Source organism: Pristiophorus japonicus, chromosome 9 (genome assembly GCF_044704955.1).
Source record: "Pristiophorus japonicus isolate sPriJap1 chromosome 9, sPriJap1.hap1, whole genome shotgun sequence".
NCBI lineage: Eukaryota > Metazoa > Chordata > Chondrichthyes > Pristiophoridae > Pristiophorus > Pristiophorus japonicus.
In genome coordinates, this window is record NC_091985.1 from 170,058,024 (window position 1) to 170,079,207 (window position 21,184).

General features: G+C 46.0%; 1 protein-coding gene across 1 annotated transcript in view; it reads left to right on the forward strand.

The window, feature by feature from the left end:
• mgme1 (mitochondrial genome maintenance exonuclease 1) overlaps positions 1-18,411 on the forward strand; it is a 42,239-nt gene extending 23,828 nt beyond the window's left edge. Inside the window, exons 2-5 of the mRNA XM_070888869.1 lie at positions 4,608-5,200; positions 9,670-9,883; positions 12,223-12,355; positions 17,370-18,411. Coding sequence (XP_070744970.1) covers positions 4,642-5,200; positions 9,670-9,883; positions 12,223-12,355; positions 17,370-17,516 — 1,053 coding nt within the window. The 5' untranslated portion in view covers positions 4,608-4,641 and the 3' untranslated portion in view covers positions 17,517-18,411. The remainder of the gene's footprint in view (positions 1-4,607; positions 5,201-9,669; positions 9,884-12,222; positions 12,356-17,369) is intronic.
• The last annotated feature ends 2,773 nt before the right edge of the window (positions 18,412-21,184 follow it).

Sequence of the window (21,184 nt, forward strand, 5' to 3'; positions counted from 1 at the left end):
TAAGAAATAGGAGCAGGAGTAGGCCATTTGGCCCCTCGAGCCTGCTCCACCTTTCAATAAGATCTTGGCTGATCTGATCTTGGCCAGAGAGCTGTGGAGACTGGGTCATTGAATGTATTTAAGGTTAAGATAGACAGATTTTTGAAAGATAAGGGAGTCAAGGGTTATGGGGAGCGGGCGGGGAAATGGAGTTGAGGCCAAGATCAGATCAGCCAAGATCTTATTGAAAGGTGGAGCAGGCTCGAGGGGCCAAATGGCCTACTCCTGCTCCTATTTCTTATGTTCTTATGTAAAGGGTTCAGACAAGATAAAATATCTCAACCCCTTGCTAGAACTACAATATACTCACTCCCATGTATGTACTTCAAATCTTCACATGCTCAGACTTTGAAAGCCAAAAACTATAATGGTAGACACAGAAGAAAATTGTTTTGTTTACAGCGTACGTTTCACTCGCCTTCAGAAATGTGTGTGTATAACATGCCCCAAATGTCATTGCTCGTGAGAAGCTTTGTGCATTTCTAAGACCAGTTTAGCTAAAGACTTTCAACATCGCGGCATGTGATGTAAACTCAGCAGCCTGTAAACCTGAGCCTGTGACCGTAGAGCAAGTGAAACCAGATACTCCAGTAGTACATGTGGTGCAGTACATTCAAGGGTGCAGTTATCGTGCCAACTTACGGTGCTGTGAGGCAGTTTCCACTTGGTCAGCACAGGTCCCGAACCTACTCTGGATCTCACTGGTGAGAGAGCATCTCGGGGCGACCACCTTGCATTGCTCGGACTCGTCATCCTGAAGCATCGCTCCAGTGCCGTGTCGAGATGGATTTAAAAAGTGTTCAATGGGTGTATTATAAAGTTGCTGAGCAGTCTATTTAATGTTTTGAGAAAGCTGATACTCTCGCGCATGTACTCAAAACGTGTTGAGTTTACCAGCAGGGGTTGGTGATCTATGTACACGTTAATGGGACCACAGTATATAGTCTGGTCATACTCCTTAATCAAAACTTTGGAAAAATAAAATTAAAACAAAATGTGGTCGCTCCTCCCTTTCTCCCACCTCTCTCTCTCCCTTTCCCCTCTCTCCCTTGCCCACCCTTTCTCTCTTCCTTCATTGCTCCCCTCGCTCTCTCTCTCTACCCTTTCCCCGCTGCTCTTCTGAAGATTTTAACTTCCTCACTGCAGTAAGTTCCCACAGGTGCTCGTATCTCACCCAATGTTGTCTTCGCCAGCACTCATCCACTTCCAGTAATGGACCTCTGGTTGATTTCCCCGACCCCTACCATAGCCAGATAACATTGCAGACGATTGTAACGCTCCTGCTGGCAACCTGGCTGAGACCAACCAACTGGGTCATGTCTGGTCTGTATGGCTCAGAGACTGAGATGTTGTCTCTGAGCTGCAAGGATGTTGCTGCTTAGAGCGTTGTAAAGTATGGAGCAGCTCTGAACCTGCCATGTGATGTGTGTGTCTCTGTCGTTCTCACACTCGCGCACACAAGCCTGAGGTCCTGCCACGCATAAACTGGAGTAGCTTTGAATGAAGTACAGGTGGGGTAAGTATGTTGTGATGTGATACATAGACCTATAACATGATAGAATTCTAGGCTCACCTCCCTGCTGCATTCTGTGCTGGGATAGCTGATGGAAGCTGGGACTGTGATACAACTTACAAGTGCACCCATTTCCACCGGTGCCTGTGGAGTAGAGAGGGGAGAAACCAACCCAAGCCCGAGCTGCTGCTCGCTACCCCGTGCTCTGCGCTGGAAAACATGCGGGTAGCCGCAGCCTTGGCTGCTTCCTTTACTTCCCACTCCCCAAGATTGAATAACAGGAAGAAAGGAACATGAGGAGACCATTCAGCCGCTTGAGCCTGTTCTGCCATTCAATTAGATCATGACTGATCTGTATCCTAACTCCACCGACCCGCCTTAGTTCCATAACCCTTAATATCCTTGCTTATCAATATTCTATCAACCTCAGCGATGAAATTTTCAATTAACCTAGCCTCGACAGCATTTTGGGCAGAGGTTTCCAGGTTTCCAGAATCCCATTGCCCTTTGTGTGAAGAAGTGCTTTCTGACATCACTTCTTAATGGCCTGGCTCTAATTTTAAGGTTATGCCCCCTTGTTCTGGACTTATCCCACCAGAAGAAATAGTTTCTCTCTATCTACCCTATTAAATTCTTTTAAGCATCTTAAACACCTCAATTAGATCACCTCTTAATCTTCTGTCCTCGAGGGAATGAATACATGTAAGGCAGCAAGAGCCCTGAGAGCAGGGAGACCAGGGGATCCTTGATGCACCACAGTGTTCTTGTAACCTTCATTATCTTCACTGAAACTATCTTGTCGTCTTTGTTAATTTGATGTGTGATATTAAGCTAATCACAATCTGCTTAAACACTACAGTCATGTCAATTCATGATGTTGCTCTTTTTCTAGCTGCTTTATTCTTCTGACCAATGTCATGCTAGGCTTGAAAGTCCAATGGCTAGTAGCGATGGGAAAGCACAATTATTTGATATATTGTGAGCAAACTTTGAACCCTATGCCTTAGCTGCTTGTGTTGATAACTCTACTGCACCTTCTCTCTTGCTGGATCAAGGTTTACCACCAATAATCATGTTATGAAACACCATACATATCTAATACGAGATAAATGCCCATGTCGTAACTCGCACCAAGTCCCTTTCACGCACACTGACTTACATTGGTTCCCGATTTAAGCAACACCTCGATTTTAAAATTCTCAAAGTCCATCCATGGCCTCGCCCCTCCCTATCTCTGTAATCTCCTCCAGCCCTACAACCCCCCGAGGTATGTGCGGTCCTCTAATTCTGGCCTCTTGAGCATCGCTGATTATAATCGCTCCACCATTGGTGGCCGTGCCTTCAGCTGCCTGGGCCCTAAGCTCTGGAATTCCCTCCCTAAACCTCTCCACCTCTCTACCTCTCTTTCCTCCTTTAAGATGCTCCTTAAAACCTATCCCTCTGACTAAGCTTTTGGTCACCTGCCCTAATTTCTCCCTGTGTGGCTTGGTGTCAAATTTAGTTTTATAACACTCCTGTGAAGGGCCTTGGAACAATTTACAATGTTAAAAGTCCTATATAAATACAAGTTGTTGCAGATATGTGGTACTGTAACTCAATTAGAGAGATAGAGCTTAATGAATGGTTAATAATGGTGATTTTCTCGTGAGCTGTTAACCAGAAATTCCTCGGTTTCTAATGTGCAAAGTGCACTTACAGAGCTGCCTACCTCTCGTGAGTTGAACAGTAAAAATCATCCAAAAATTAGCTACTCTCTGGAGAACTATAAAGTGCCTTATGTTCTGAAAAGAGGTGCAGTGATTGGCTGATGGTAATGTGATTGATAGCGCTCATTATAAACCACCTGTGCAGGTGACTCAACCCCTAACGCAATATTAACCTCACTTTCAGAAAACAGCACATGTCCTCGGGATAAACTACTGAAAATGCTGAGTTGAGTTGAGGCTTGTGTGTGCGTGAGTGAAGAAGGAAGAAGGGACCACAACCGATCTGGGGACTGCCAAAATATTTTTCTTTGTGTATGTTGCATATATTATCTAAATGAACTGGTTGCACACTGCAACAGATTACCTAGTGCACTGGATCACATGATCACATGCTGTTTTAGCTACTGGAATTAAAGATGCACCAAACTGCAACAGAAAATTAATAACGCATGTTAAAATTAGTAATTTTTCATTCAGTATTCATCGTTGCTTTGCAGAATCGCCATTATATTAAATAGAAATTTTATTTTAAGGACCAAAATTGAATTGTGGGTTCCGATGATGCCATGAGTTTTAACTAGAATATTATGTATGCTGCATATATTATTTACGGTGCGAGTCAATGTTAAGTGATCTATATCTCATCTGAACCCCTGATATCTGGTGTAGTTTTAGTTTAACCTCAGCTGGAAGGGATGCGCTTTGTGGAAGGTGCTATATAAATGCAAGGTTTTTCTTTATCTTTCTCGTGTCAGCTGTGGCTCGGTGGGCACTCTCACCTCTGGGTCAGAAGGTTGTGGGTTCAAGTCCCACTCCAGAGACTTGAGCACAAAATCTAGGCTGACAGTGCAGTGCTGAGGGAACACAGTCTCGGATGAGGCGCTAAATCGAGGCCCCATCTGCTCTCTCAGGTGGACGTAAAACATCCCAAGGCACTATTTCAGGGAAGAGCAGGGGAGTTCTCCCTGGTGTCGTGGCCAACATTTATCGTTCAACTATCACTAAAAAAAATAATTATCAAAAAACTGCTCATTATCACATTGCTGTTTGTGGGAGCTTGCTGTATGCAAATTGGCTGCCACATTTTCTACATTGCAACAGTGATTACACTTCAGAAGTACTTAATTGGCTGTAAAACACTCGGGGACATCCTCAGGTCCTGAAAGGCGCTATAGAAATGCATGTTCTTCTTTCATTGTACCTCTATACTACACACTGGGTGATAATGCCGGGATGATTCACTGGTTGGATCGTTCCCTTCCCCTTTATGAAACTGTGTGCAGCTTGCCGAGGAGATGATCAGAGCATTGTAGCAAGAGGAAAAAGGCTCATCATGTATTCTGTTGCAGAATGAAGAGGAATTGACCCGTGCCTCCCGAGGGAATGAATTACTTCAGCGTGCTGAATCCCACGACCTGCAGAGCGCTTAAGAACTCTTTCGAACAACACTGGGGCACAGTACGTAAAGAGCTGGTCTGCCAGTGTCGCAAAGTTTCTACCTTCCCGTCCCTTAATTGCCGGAGAAAGGTCCTAAGCAAATACGAGCAGGTAGACAGTGAGAAATATGCCTCCTTGGTCCGCTCCGTTGTCTCGACAAAGGTCGGCCCCCAGACCCCCGAGACCCTGCTGGGAGAGGACGGCCTCTTGTATGGGCCGATCATCAGATCGAAGCCGGCCAGCCAAGAGCCGGGACCCGAAAGCCCCCTGAATCCAGCTCCGCTCCTCAACTCCGGACGTCGGAATGCCAGCCACGAGTCAGGGCCCACGCTCAAGCCACCGCTGCAGATCGCGTCACGGAGGGACCAGTCGAAGGCCAATCTGCCCAGCGTGACACGCATCCTGCAGCTGACTATGAGTTTGCAGCAAGCATTTTACTTGGAGAGGTGGAAACGGAGAATGATAACCGAGCTCGGCCACGATGGCTTCAAAGAGTACACTAAAAGTAAGTGCATTCTGTGGGACTGAATATAAGGAAACCTGTGGTTAATTGACCCCTATCAGGGCTGGCCTGTTTACATAGAATTCACAACACAAGATCAGACCATTTGGCCCAGCTGGTGTTTCTGCTCAACATGAGCCTCCTCCCATCCGACTTCATCTCACCCTATCTGCTTCTCCTTCTATTCCTTTCTCCTTTGTACTTATCGAGTTTCCCCTTAAAAGCATCTATGTTATTCACCTCAACCACTCCCTGTGGGTCCGAGTTCCATGTTCTTACCGTTCTTTGGGTAAAGAAGGTTCTCCTGAATTCCGTATTGGATTTATTAATGACTAGCTTAGGTTTATGACTCCTAGTTTTGGAAACCTCTTCTCTATGTCTACGGTTACTTAAACCAGGTGGTTGTTGACCAAAAAAACTTGGATTTATAGAAAAAAGTAAGACAGAAATAGAATGCATGTGATAAGAGATAAGAGATACAAAAGGATCAATCACACAAAAGAAAGAAAGACTTGGATTTATATAGCACCTTTCACGACCACTGGACGTCTCAAAGCACTTAACAGCCAATAAAGTACTATTGGAGTAGTCACTGTTGGAATGTAGGAAACGCGGCAGCCAATTTGTGCACAGCAAGCTCCCACAATTTGCCCATTCAGCTAACCTGTCCAAATCACCCTGCAGCCTCTTAGCATCCTCCTCACAGCTCACACCGCCACCCAGCTGAGTGACATCTGAAAATTTGGAGATATTAACTCAATTCCTTCATCTAAATCATTGATGTATATTGTAAATAGCTGGGGTCCCAGCACTGAGCCCTGCGGCACCCCACTAGTCACTGCCTGCCATTCTGAAAAGGACCCGTTTATCCCGACTCTCTGCTTCCTGCCTGCCAACGTGTTCTCTATCCACGTCAGTACATCACCCCCAATACCATGTGCTTTAATTTTGCACATCAATCTCTTGTATGGGACCTTGTCAAAAGCCTTTTGAAAGTCCAAATACACCACATCCACTGGTTCTCCCTTGTCCACTCTACTGGTTACATCCTCAAAAAATGTAGAAGATTTGTCAAGCATGATTTCCCTTTCATAAATCCATGCTGACTTGGACGAATTCTGTCGCTGCTTTCCAAATGCTCTGCTATTTCATCTTTAATAATTGATTCCAACATTTTCCCCACTACTGATGTCAGACTAACCGGTCAATAATTCCCCATTTTCTCTCTCCTTTTTTAAAAAGTGGTGTTACATTAGCTATCCTCCAGTCCATAGGAACTGACCCAGAGTCGATAGACTGTTGGAAAATGATCACCAATGCATCCACTATTTATAGGGCCACTTCCTTAAGTATTCTGGGATGCAGACTATCAGGCCCTGGGGATTTATCGGCCTTCAATCCCATCAATTTTCCTAACACATTTTCATGACTAATAAGGATTTCCTTCAGTTCATCCTCCTCGCTAGACTTTCGGTCTCCTAGTATTTCCGGAACATTATTTGTGTCTTCCTTCATGAAAGCAGAACCAAAGTATTTGTTCAATTGGTCTGCCATTTCTTTGTTCCCCATTATAAATTCACATGATTCTGACTGCAAGGGACCAACATTTATCTTCACTAATCTTTTTCTCTTCACATATATATAGAAGCTTTTGCTGTTAGTTTTTATATTCGCAGCAAGCTTCCCCTCACTCTATTTTCCCCCTCCTAATTAAACCCTTTGTCCTCCTCTGCTGAATTCTAAATTTCTCCCAGTCCTCAGGTTTGCTGCTTTTTCTGGCCAATTTATATGCCTCTTCCTTAGATTTAACACTATCCCTAATTTCCCTTGTTAGCCACAGTTGAGCCACCTTCCCCGTTTTATTTTTACTCCAGACAGGGATGTACAATTGTTGAAGTTCATCCATGTGATCTTTAAATGTTTGCCATTGCCTATCCACCGTCAACCCTTTAAGTATCATTCGCCAGTCTATTCTAGCCAATTCACGCCTCAAACCATCGAAGTTACCTTTCCTTAAGCTCAGGACCCTAGTCTCTGAATTAACTGTGTCACTCTCCATCTTAATAAAGAATTCTACCATATTATGGTTACTCTTCCCCAAGGAGCCTCGCACAACAAGATTGCTAATTAGTCCTTTCTCATTACACATCACCCAGTCGAGGATGGCCAGCTCTCTAGTTGGTTCCTCAACATATTGGTCTTGATACACTACATACACTACAGGAAATCCTCCTCCACAGTATTGCTACCAATTTGGTTAGACCAATCTATATGTAGATTAAAGTCGCCCATGATAACTGCTGTACCTTTATTGCACGAATCCCTAATTTCTTATTTTATGCTGTCCCCAATCTCACTGCTACTGTTTGGTGGTCTGTACACAACTCCTACTAGCGTTTTCTGCCCTTTGGTATTCCGTAGCTCTACCCATACAGATTCCACATCATCCAAGCTAATGTCTTTCCTTACTATTAATTTCCTCTTTAACCAGCAGTGCTACCCCACTCCTTTTCCTTTCTGTCTATCCTTCCTGAATTTTGAATACACCTGGATGTTGAGTTCCCAGCCTTGATCACCCTGGAGCCATGTCTCCATAATCCCAATTATATCATATTCGTTAATAGCTGCCTGCGCAGTTAATTCGTCCACCTTATTACGAATACTCCTCGCATTGAGGCACAGAGCCTTCAGGTTTGTCTTTTTAACACACTTTGTCGCTTTGGAATTTTGCTGTAATGTGGCCCTTTTTGATTTTTGCCTTGAGTTTCTCTGCCCTCCACTTTTACTTTTCTTCTTTCTATCTTTTGCTTCTGCCCCCATTTTTACTTCCCTCTGTCTCCCTGCATAGGTTCGCACTCCCCCTGCCATATTAGTTTAACCTCTCCCCAACAGCACTAGCAAACACTCCCCCCTAGGACATTGGTTCCAGTCCTGCCCAGGTGCAGACCGTCCGGTTTGTACTGGTTCCACCTCCCCCAGAACCGGTTCAATGTCCCAGGAATTTGAATCCCTCCCTCCTGCACCACTCCTCAGGCCACGTATTCATCTTAGCTATCCTGCTATTTCTACTCTGACTAGCACGTGGCACTGGTAGCAATCCTGAGATTACTACCTTTGAGGTCCTGCTTTTTAATTTAACTCCTAGCTCCCTAAATTCAGCTTGTAGGACCTCATCCCGTTTTTTACCTATATCGTTGGTACCTATATGCACCACGACAACTGGCTGTCCACCCTCCCCCTCCAAAATGTCCTGCAGCCGCTCCGAGACATCCTTGACCCTTGCACCAGGGAGACAATATACCATCCTGGAGTCTCAATTGCGGCCGCAGAAACGTCTATCTATTCCCCTTACAATAGAATCCCCTACCACTATAGCTCTCCCACTCTTTTTCCTGCCCTCCTGTGCAGCAGAGCCACCCACAATGCCATCGACTTGGCTGCTGCTGCCTTCCCCTGATGAGTCATCCCCCTCAATAATACCCAAGGTGGTGTACCTGTTTTGGAGGGGAATGACCACAGGGGATCGCTGCGCTACCTTCCTTCCACTGCTCTGCCTGATGGTCACCTATTCTCTATCTGCCTGAGTAACCTTTACCTGCAGTGTGACCAACTCACTAAACGTGCTATTCACGACATCCTCAGCATCGCGGATGCTCCAGAGTGAATCCATGCGCAGCTCCAGTGCCGCAATGCGGTTTGTCAGGAGCTGCAGCTGGATACACTTCCTCTACATGTAGTTGTCAGGAACACTGGAAGGGTCCCCGATTTCTCTCATAGCACAGGAGGAGCATGACACGGGTCTGGGTTCCCTGCCATGACTTAACCCTTAAATTACTTAATTTGGCAACAATGCTGAAGGTTTCTTACTGCTAAGAACAAGAAAAAAGAAAAAGAAAACTACTCACCCTCTTGGCTGTGATGTCACCCTTCGATTACTTTTTACTTCTTTCTTACTTTTGACCCTGCTGCAGCTAGCTGCTCCTCCTCCGGCCCTGCTCCCGACCTGCCACCGACCCCCGGACTCCCGCTGGGCCTTTATAGGCCACCGCTGCTCCTCCTCCGGCTGCTGCTCCTCCGACTACCTGTGTGGAGACCAACTGACCAGATGGTCCTCACAGAAATGATTATATCTCTGGGCAGCCTTTAAGTTGCTTCTTTTTCCCCTTTCTTCTCTCTCTTTTGCTCACCCTGCCCCCAACTCACTCTCGCACCCACACCTACCTTCCCCCAGTCTGCCCCCAGGTTTCTGTTGGTGCTGTTTTATTCCAGTCATGTCAAGGTTGACAGCACAGCAGTCCACCAGTAACTATCTGGATTTCCCCTCGCTCCACATGGGAGGTTCCTACAATGCCGAAGACTGTGTAATCCCGGTGACTAGAGCAAGTTTTAAATGTGCTGTCCATTTTCATGACCATTCCTGCTAGTGGCTTTAGACGGTAAAAGTAAGGGCTTTCTTTCAATATTTCCTCCAGATATTCTGAATCGAGGAAAGCTCTTCCATTCTGCTTTGGAGGAGACTCTTCTCTCGGGCCAAATTCCAAAAACTGACGACGAAGAAACTGCAGGGTACTTGCACAGTGTGCAGGACATCTTGGCAGACGTTGGAGGAACTCGAGTCTTGGAGAGTGCTGTGAGTCATCTGCCATTGCAGTACATGGGGCTAGTAGACTGCGTTGCAGAATATCGGTAAGATAGTCCACTAATCTAACACTTAAATTGCAGGCTGTATAATTATAAACGGTACCTTTTCTGCTCATAAAACCTATTGAAAGTGGAAAGGATGTTTTGTTGGAGAAGGTGCCGAGGAGATTTGCTAGAATGGTACCAGGGATGAGGGAGTTCGGAAGCTGGGATTGTTCTCTGCAGTTTCAATGGTAACTTTCAAAGGGAATTGGATCTATACTTGGAAAAATTTGCAAGGCTATGGTGAAAGAGCAAGGGAGTTGGTCTAATTGCTGAAAGAGCTGGCACAAGCTCGATGGACGACCTCCTATGGTGTACGATTCTGTGAATTACGATCCACAGCTAGGACACAGCGCACCCCAGCTATCAGTGCTCACACCACCATCATCATCATAGGCAGTCCCTCGGAATCGAGGAGGACTTGCTTCCACTCTTAGAATGAGTCCTTAGGTGGCTGAACAGTCCAATACAAGAGCTACAGTCCCTGCCACAGGTGGGACAGATAGTCGTTGAGGGTAAGGGAGGGTGGGACTGGTCTGCCGCACGCTCCTTCCGCTACCTGCGCTTGATTTCTGCATGCACTCGGCGATGAGACTCGAGGTGCTCAGCGCCCTCCACTTAGGGCAGTCTTTGGCCAGACTTGAGGTGTCTACTGTACATGGTCTATGTCTCTGAGCCATACAGAAGGGCGGGTATCACTACAGTCCTGTAGACCATGAGCTTGGTGGTAGATTTGAGGGCCTGATTTTCGAACACTTTTCCTCAGGCGGCCAAAGGCTGCGCTGGCGCACTGGAGGCGGTGTTGAATCTCCTCATCAATGTCTGCTTTTGTTAATAAAAGGCTCCCGAGGTATGGGAAATGGTCCACATTGTCCAGGGCCGCGCCGTGGATCTTGATGACTGGGGGGCAGTGCTTTGCAGCGAGGACAGGCTGGTGGAGGAGCTTTGTCCAGCGTAAGGCCTATGCTTTCATACACCTCAGTAAATACGTTGACTATGTCCTGAAGTTCAGCCTCTTATGTGCGCAGACGCAGGCATCGTCCGCGTACTGTAGCTCGACGACAGAGGTTGGGGTGGTCTTGGGCCTGGCCTGGAAACGGCGAAGGTTGAACAAGTTCCCACTGGTTCTGTGGTTTAGTTCCACTCCAGCGGGGAGCTTGTGACTGTGGGGTGGAGCATGGCAGCGAGGAAGATTAAGAGGGTTGGGGCGATGATGCAGCCCTGTTTGACCCCGGTCCATACGTGGATTGGGTCTGTGATGGATCTGTTGGTAAGGATCACCGCCTGCATGTCATCGTGGAGCAGGCGAAGGATGTTGAAGAACGTTTGGGGGCATCCGAAACGGAGGCGGACGCTCCATAGACTCCTGCGGTTGACAGTGTCAAAGGCCTTTATAAGGTCGAAGAAGGCCATGTATAAGGGCTGGTGCTGCTCCCTGCATTTTTCCTGCAGCTGTCGCGCTGTAAAAATCATATCCGTTGTGCCCCATAGGGGACGAAATCCGCACTGTGATTCCGGGAGGAGCTCCTCAGCCACAGGGAGAAGACGGTTGAGGAGGACTCTAGCGACTACTTTCCCAGAGGCTGATAGCTGGGAGATTCCTTTGTGTTGCCACAGTCGGACTTGTCCCCTTTTTTTAAAGATAGTCACGATTACAGCATCTCTGAGATCCTCCGGCATGCTCTCCTCCCTCCAGATGAGAGAGATGAGGTCATGTATCCGCACCAACAGCGCCTCTCCGCCATACTTCAGTGCCTCGGCAGGGATTCCATCCGTTGGAGGTGCAAAGCTTCAGCGACAGCTGCTTGTCTCTTTGCAACTTGGTCATGGTAGGAACCAAGCCCTGGATCTATACCTGCTCAATGTGCACTTTCTACCTGGGATCATTGGATAGCAATCGGGAGCAGTACCCTGGCTGGGCTTCCCCTTTTCTAATCTTGGGGTGCTGAGGCAAATTGCAACGGCCCAGCCTGATGCCCTAACTATCATCAGCTAACTCGGCGCAGGAGGAGAATTGAACCTGGGACCTCGCAATCAATGACGCTCAGTCGCAGGCTGTCTTGGCCAACTAAGGACGCTGCCTCTTTTAATGATTTGTCCGGCTGGACCTTTCAAGGAGTTGTAATGGCGGATGCTGGTAAATTCCTTTGTAGAAGCATTGCGGGAAGCAGTGGGTCAGTGAGCTAACTTTGCCCTCACCATAAGTAAGTGGATTTTCCTCAGCAAGAGGAATTCTCGGATGTACAGGCATTTTCTAAAGGAGTTCTGGGCTACAATTTGGGGAGGGGGGAGGGGTTAATACCAGCCCACCTGATGCTTTTATTTACTTATATTTTGTGCAGGGGCGAGTTGTGTGTTATTGACTGGAAAACCTCTGAAAAACCCAAGCCTTATTTTCGAAACACCTTTGATAACCCGCTGCAGGTGGCAGCATACGCCGGTGCCCTTAACCATGATGACAACTATAACTTTCAGGTCAGTAAACTTCATCTCTTTTTCCATTGGATGTCAGCTGTGGCTCAGTGGGCAGCACGCTCTCCTCCAAGTCAGAAGGTTGCGGGTTCAAGCCCCACTCCGGACGTGAGCACAAGATTTAGCTCCAGTGCAGTACTGAGGGAACGCTACACTGTCAAGGGTACTTTCAGATAAGATGGTAAACCGAGGCCCCATCTGCCCTTTCAGGAAAATGTAAAATATCCCACGGCTCTATTGAAAGAAGAGTAGGGGAGCTCTCCCTGGTGTCCTGGCCAATATTTATCCCTCAACCAACACCATTAAAACAGATGATCTGGATATTATCACATTGCTATTTATGGGAGCTTGCTGTGCGCATATTGGCTGCTGCATTTCCTACATTAGAACAGTGACTACACTTCAGAAGTACTTAATTCGCTGTAAAGTGTTTTGGGACGTCTTGAGGTCGTGAAAGGCGCTATATAAATGCAAGTCTTTTTCTTTGTGCACTTGTACAAAGGAAGAAAGAAAAGGTGTGCGGCCTAAGATTTTAACAGAGGGACCTCGGTCATGCACACCGGTCATTAAAGGTGACAGCACAAGCAGATAAGAATATTAAAAAGGCAAATGCAATCCTTAGCTTTCTACTTGGAGGCATAGAATACAAGAGCAAGGTGGTGACTCTGACCTTTGACCTTGCGCAGGAGCTTGTTTGAAGTTGAGGCCACAAATGGAGAACTGTCCAGGCTTAGGGCACCAGTAATTGAAGGGTTGGAAAGTGTTGATCCATTAGGATGTTGCTGGGAGTGAGGGGGATACAGTTCTGAAGAGCGACGAGAGAAGTTAGGGTTTTTTTTTCCATTTGAGCCAAGAAGGCTAAGAGGTAATCCAATTGAGATCTTGCAAGATTCTGAGAACTTAGGAAAAGGCAAAGAGTGATAGATAGCTTCCAGAGTCGGCATAATGGTAACAAGAGGGCAGGAATGTTACGGTAATCATTAAAGGAGAGGGTAGAGAGCAATGCCTACACAGAAGGTGGTTAGAATGGGGATTTATCTGCTACAAGCTGTTGTTCAAGCAGAGTCCATAAATTATTTTAAAGGGAATTAGATGCTTTCAAAAAAGAAGAATATTGGATTAAATTAGGTGATTCCTGCAGAAGATCACCCGCACAGCACAGACTTGATGGGCCAAATGTTTGTGTGAGAAACATAGAAAATAGGTGCAGGAGTAGGCCATTCGGTCCTTCGAGCCTGCACCGCCATTCAATAAGATCATGGCTGATCATTCCCTCGGTACCCCTTTCCTGCTTTCCCTCCATACCCCTTGATCCCCTAAGCCGCAAGGGCCATATCTAACTCCCTCTTGAATATATCCAATGAACTGGCATCAACAACTTTCTACGGCAGGGAATTCCACAGGTTAACAATTCTCTGAGTGAAGAAGTTTCTCCTCATCTCAGTCCTAAATGACCTACCCCTTATCCGAAGACTGTGTCCCCTGGTTCTGGACTTCCCCAACATCGGGAACATTCTTCCCGCATCTAACCTGTCCAGCCCCGTCAGAATCTTATACGTTTCTATGAGATCCCCGCTCATCCTTCTCAACTCCAGTGAATAAAGGCCCAGTTGATCCAGTCTCTCATATGACAGTCCAGCCATCCCTGGAAGCAGTCTGGTGAACCTTCGCTGCACTCCCTCAATAGCAAGAACATCCTTCGTCAGATTAGGAGACCAAAAATGAACACAATATTCCAGGTGAGGCCTCACTAAGGCCCTGTACAACTGCAGTAAGACCTTTCTGCTCCTATACTCAAATCCCCTAGCAATGAAGGCCATTTGCTGCCTTCACTGCCTGCTGTACCTGCATGCCAACCTTCAATGGCTGATGAACCATGACACCCAGGTCTCGTTGCACCTCCCCTTTTCCTAATCTGCCGCCATTCAGATAATATTCTGCCTTCGTGTTTTTGCCCCCAAAATGGATAACCTCACATTTATCCACATTATACTGCATCTGCCATACATTTGCCCACTCACCTAACCTGTCCAAGTCACCCTGCAGCCTCTATAGCGTCCCCCTCACAGCTCTCACAGCTCTCACCGCCACCCAGTTTAGTGTCATCTGCAAACTTGGAGATAATACACTCAATTCCTTCATCCAAATCGTTAATGTATATTGTAAAGAGCTGGGGTCCCAGCACTGAGCCCTGCGGCACTCCACTAATCACTGCCTGCCATTCTGAAAAGGACCCGTTTATCCCGACTCTCTGCTTCCTGTCTGCCAACCAGTTCCCTATCCACGTCAGTACATTACCCCCAATACCATGCGCTTTGATTTTGCACACCAATATCTTGTGCGGGATCTTGTCAAAAGCCTTTTGAAAGTCCAAATACATCACATCCACTGGTTCTCCCTTGTCCACTCTGCTAGTTACAACCTCAAAAAAATTCCAGAAGATTCGTCAAGCATGATTTCCCTTTCATAAATCCATGCTGACTTGGACCGATCCTGTCACTGCTTTCCAAATATGTTGCTATTTCATCCTTAATGATTGATTCCAACATTTTCCCCACTACTGATGTCAGGCTAACCGGTCTATAATTACCCATTTTCTCTCTCCCTTCTTTTTTAAAAAGTGGTATTACATTAGCTACCCTCCAGTCCATAGGAACTGAACCAGAGTCGATAGACTGTTGGAAAATGATCACCAATGCATCCACTATTTCTAGGGCCACTTCCTTAAGTACTCTGGGATGCAGACTATCAGGCCACAGGGATTTATCGGCCTTCAATCCCATCAATTTCCCTAACAAAATTTCACGCCTAATAAGGATATCTTTCAGTTCCTCCTCACTAGACCCACTGTCCCCTAGTACATTCGGAAGGTTATTCGTGTCTTCCTTCGTGAAGACAGAACCGAAGTATTTGTTCAGTTGGTCTGCCATTTCTTTGTTCCCCATTATAAATTCACCTGAATCCGACTGCAAGGGACCTACATTTGTCTTCACTAATCGTTTTCTCTTCACATATTAATAGAAGCTTTTGCAGTCAGTTTTTATGTTCCCTGCAAGCTTCCTCTCGTACTCTATTTTCCCCGTCTTAATTAAACCCTTAGTCCTCCTCTGTTGAATTTTAAATTTCTCCCAGTCCTCAGGTTTGTTACTTTCTCTAGCCAATTTATATGCCTCTTCCTTGGTTTTAACACTATCCTTAATTTCCCTTGTTAACCACGGTTGAACCACCTTCCCCGTTTTATTTTTATTCCAGACAGGGATGTACAATTGCTGAAGTTCATTCATGTGATCTTTAAATGTTTGCCATTGCTTATCCACCATCAACCCTTTAAGTATCCTTTGCCAGACCATTCTAGCCAATTCACGCCTCATACCGTCAAAGTTATCTTTCCTTAAGTTCAGGACCCTAGTTTCTGAATTAACTCTGTCACTCCCCATCTTAATAAAGAATTCTACCATATTATGGTAACTCTTCCCCAAGGAGTCTCGCACAACAAGATTGCTAATTAGTCCTTTCTCATTACACATCACCCAGTCTAGGATGGCCAGCTCTCTAGTTGGTTCCTTGACATATTGGTCTAGAAAACTATCCCTAATACACTCCAGGAAATCCTCCTCCACCACATTGCTACCAATTTGGTTAGCCCAATCAATATGTAGATTAAAGTTGCCCATGATAACTGCTGTACCTTTATTGCACACATCCCTTATTTCTTGTTTGATGCTGTCCCCAACCTCACTACTACTGTTTGGTGGTCTGTACACAACTCCCACTAGCGTTTTCTGCCCTTTGGTATTCCGCAGCTCCACCCATACCCGCCTCCTTTTCCTCTCTGCCTATCCTTCCTAAATGTTGAATACCCCAGCATGTTGAGTTCCCAGCCATGGTCACCCTGGAGCCATGTCTCCGTGATGCCAATTACATCATATCCGCTAATTGCTGTTTGCGCAGTTAATTCGTCCACCTTATTCAGAATACTCCTCGCATTGAGGCACAGAGCCTTCAGGCTTGTCTTTTTAACACACTTTGCCCCTTTAGAATTTTGCTGTAATGTGGCCCTTTTTGTTTTTTGCCTTGGGTTTCTCTGCCCTCCACTTTTACTATTCTCCTTTCTATCTTTTGCTTCTGCCCCCATTCTACTTCCCTCTGTCTCCCTGGATAGGTTCCCATCCCCCTGCCATATTAGTTTAAACCCTCCCCAACAGCAATAGCAAACACTCCCCCAAGGACATTGGTTCCGGTCCTGCCCAGGTGCAGACCGTCCGGTTTGTACTGGTCCCACCTCCCCCAGAACCGGTTCCAATGTCCCAGGAATTTGAATCCCTCCCGCCTGCACCACTCCTCAAGCCACGTATTCATCTGGGCCATCCTGCAATTCCTACTCTGACTAGCTCGTGGCACTGGTAGCATCCTGAGATTACTACTTTTGAGATCCTACATTTTAATTTAGCTCCTAGCTCCCTAAATTCGTCTTGTAGGACCTCATCCCGTTATTTTACCTATATCATTGGTACCTATGTGCACCACGACAACTGGCTGTTCACCCTCCCTTTTCAGAATGTCCTGCACCAGCTCCGAGACATCCTTGACCCTTGCACCAGGGAGGAAATAAATAAAGAACAGTAAGCTCCCAGCAATGCGATAATGACAAGATAATATGTTTTAGTGCTGTTGGTTGAGGGATAAATATTGACCAGGACACTGGGGAGAACTCCACATCTCTTCGAAATAATACATCCACCTGAGAGAGCAGACGGTGTCTCGGTTTAACGTCTCATCCGATAGGAGGCACCTCCGACAGTGCAGCACTCGCTCAGTACTACTCTGTGCTATGATGTTCTATAAATTCAGTGACCTGGGAAGTGACGTTTAACCCTTGGGGGACATTTATAAAACGAAAAGAATTTAAAAAAATGTACTTCTTTTTTTTTAAATGCCTTTCTTCGTGCTGTTTGCTGCTGGAGTTTGTGCCTGATTTCAGAACGGAAGTGACAGAGTATTTTTTTGAATCCGGCAGGTTGAGCAAGGACTAATCGTGGTGGCTTACAGAGATGGCTCGCCTGCACATGCTCATTTCATGGACCCCGACCTGTTCCTCACTTGCTGGCAGAGGTGGCTGCTTCGGCTGGAGAAATACAAGGAGAAGATCGGTGCTTCCACATGACTAGCCTGAGAGTTACTGGTGGCTGAAAGAACACTGCGGCAAACTTCACATCGTGGTTAGATCCCCAAAATACCTCGCGGCACAATCTTCCTGGTGGTTACCGACTGTAATCACTGTTTTTATTTCTGAAAAAGGTACTGTCCTAGAGGCAAGAGGAAGATTTCTCTGTTGTTTATAGTAAAATTGTAAACAAGTTCTTTGTATTATCTGGACATTTATCACGTTGCCATTTTGGGAGCTTGCTGTGCGCAAATCGGCTGCCACGTTTCCCACATTACAAAGCACTTCATTGGCTGAGAAGCGCTTTGGGGACATCCTGAGGATGTGAAAGGTGCGATATAAATACAAGTTCTTTTTTTTTATCCGTTTACAATGTTGTTATTACAACAGCGGCAAAGCTTCCCCACGGTATTGTTCGTATCGCTGTATCCTTGGAAACCGTTTCCCGGGAAGTGTGAGGCGTCGTAACGTCGTTGGTGGAGATATCCCGGAGTGCAAGTCTTAGTTACGCCACCCACTGGAGCTCCACCCAATAAGCTGTTGTCAAAACAGCAAAAGAACTGAAAAGAATATGATTGACTGAAGCAGGGAAACCTGTAATTTGATGTCTGCGCTTCCATTAAGTGGAAAACCTGCCCTGTGCAAATGAAAAAAATGTGTAGAATCAGCCTTTGTAATTGTGTAGCTGCAAAGCGGCACTTACAACCGTCCCAGACATCATGTTTTAGCAGTCTGAGGCGCACAGTGTTTTAACTGCTACCTCTTGTTTTTGAATGCATCTTTCCTTTTCTTCAGATGTTTACCAAACATTTGAGGTATCCATTTACCTGCACGTACAGTCGATCTTTTACTGGAAGCCAGTATTTTGCATTTAATAAATGAACGGTTACGATCAGCTGATGCTCCCTCACCCACTTTGTTGCTGGGACCCACAGGGTTTTTCCACTATACAGTGACACTGGTTGTGCAGTAATATTACATCCACTGGCTCATAATACAAGTACAGAAACCATACCTTGTGCCAAAACTCGAAGGGAAGTCTGTGTTTTAGGTAGATGACGTTCCTATAAACTAGATGTCTGTGTCAATTTTTTAAAATAACTTTTATAATTTTCCTCTGTGCAATCTTGCCACCTGGGATGGAATTGTAGCAATTTGGAAGCGGGTCCACTGAAAATGGATCTCCTGTATTTCACTAATTAATGCTCAATGGCAAATGCTTGTTCCTCTGATCCAGTGCCCTTTTCCCCTGACCATTAAAGACTGGCATCTTTGCGAGGGTGTGCTATGGACTCCGTGCATCGTTCCCCGTACAACATGCGCACGCAGCCAGCTGCTATTACTTCCTCTGACGGTGCTCTGGGAAGGAAGCATGTTACGAGAAGCCCGAATTCACCAGTTTCATTTTCTGTCACTCGGGAGGTGCCTCACTGCTTCCCAGTCAGCGGCATCTTGCATTTATATAGTGCCAGGAAGAACTCCCGACATGGGGTTCACGGTGCCTACCCTCTTATGAACTCCTGCACTGTGGTGCATCACCTCGCCGCCTGTCTCAGTTTATTTAGGACTTTTCAATCTTACCGTAGGTGCCCCTCCCCACCCCCAGTCGATGCTAGTCGGTCTCCATTCATTGGTCATTGTACTCCCCACCAAGAATTGAAAAACAGCCTAAAATGTCCAATCTGTGGGCATGGGGCGCACTGTCGCCCTGTGGGGTTGAATTGTGGTGAATTTCAGTGCACTGAGTGCAAGTAGTGAAAGACCCCTTTTAGCAACACACGAATGCATACTTTGCTCTGTGCAATTCCTGCAAGGTCAGCTGTGTTGCATTTAACACACGCAAGGAGCCTAATCAGAAAGGAGAGACAATAAATGTTATTGAATTGTTCATTGGCCATCTAAATATGGAGTGTGCATCCATGTTGAGCATCACTGGAGTGAACGTGGAAAACATAAGATGGTTGTATTGCTGACAAGCCCCGGCAGATTAATGGAGAAATTTGGAGGAACAACAAAATATCTTCTCGAACTTATCAACTGAAGGATCAGCAGGAGCAAACGGCACTTACTCAAACAGCGGGTGCCATGTCTTCCACTCATGTAAGCTAGAAAGATCTAACATGAAGAACTGTCAAGGTAAGCTTAGAGGATGATGTTGACACTTTCCATTCCTTCCCCCCTGCCGCCCCCACGTATCGATATACAGAAGCCTAACAGTTTGGGTGGCAGATGTGTTTATCTGAGTAGCATCACAAAATAATATTGATCTGTAAGTATCCAATAACTTGGTGGGATTGGTGCTCAGGAGATATTGAAGCAGTAGACTATGACATCTACAAAGTAGACTATTATATCAAGGGGCTGATGGTGGCAGCTGTGTGACTGCATTTCACGCGTAGACTGGTAATGTGGTGAATGAAGCTCGCCTGAGTTTGCGTTGGTGGAGAGGGGGAGGATGTTTGGATGCCAAGTGGACTGCTTGGAAAATGTAACCAACCACAGTCACACGGCTGCATATGTCGGCAAAACTTCTTCCAGCTTTGGCAGATGTGCAGCACCGGGCCTCCTGTTTGGTGCCCGGCAAAATGGAAGTGCTGCTGCATAAGGTGGGTGCAAGGAAGTGTGCCCTGTTGGGCATTCCAGGACCTCTGCCCCACCACAAGATGCCAGTGCGCCAGACCAGGGAGATGATGCCCATGTTCAACACTGAGAACAGATGTTGGAGATGATCGTCTTAATGAACGTGGCAAGGTAAGACTCCAACATTACTATGTACTTGGTAGATGGTCCAAGATTTTGTGCTGCAAAATATTCTCTCCTAAACTGTTCCGTATGTACCGTTCACACTTGCCAATATCCTCATACAACCTAACAGCGCCATCATTGTATCTCAAGCATATCCATGTTGTAGGGGACACATTCAAGCTTCCAGAGCTTCACCAATTGAGCCGTAGTAGCACAGACATGGTCACTGGCTGACATCCAGAGTGGACTTCAGGCTACATATGACAGCCATCAGTGAGCTCCAGTACTTTGGGAAATACACCAGTGTGGGCAGTCTTTTGTTACTATCCAGTGGGAAAGGAGATGAATATGTTAGCCAACACAGCAGCCATCCATTGATAAACATGTGAGCAGCGCATTGGCTGATATTGCAGTGCTAGCCAGTAATGAGTCACAGGCATAACAGTTGAGGACAGTGATGACTTTACCACTGGCAGTGCCATCCATATATTGTAAGTTGGTGGCAATCCTAACTGGCTCCCTGCTGACCTGGGGCAAGCTGAGGTAGTTGTCCTTGGTCATTGGCAGGTACGTGTGCCAAGATCCACAAATAATGGTCTGGTACTAGCTGATCTATCTGGCATTCCTTCTTTCATCTTATGCCATCTCAAACAAGAACTAATCTTTTTGAGTTGCTTTTAAAACAAACTTGCCTTGAGTTAAAGAACCAAAAGAAATTCTCCGGAGAAATATGGAAGAAGTGTTTAATTAAAAACCACATTGTACTCACAATTTACCGGGTATTGCAGAAGGAGAGTTACACAAAGCCTAGTCCACTTTAAGAGCCCCATTCCAAATGGGTACTGAAGGAAGAAAAGAGAAAATCCAGCCGATTGTGCTAGGTGTTCAGTTAAATATTTTTGAATCAAATCTGGGACTTTAAT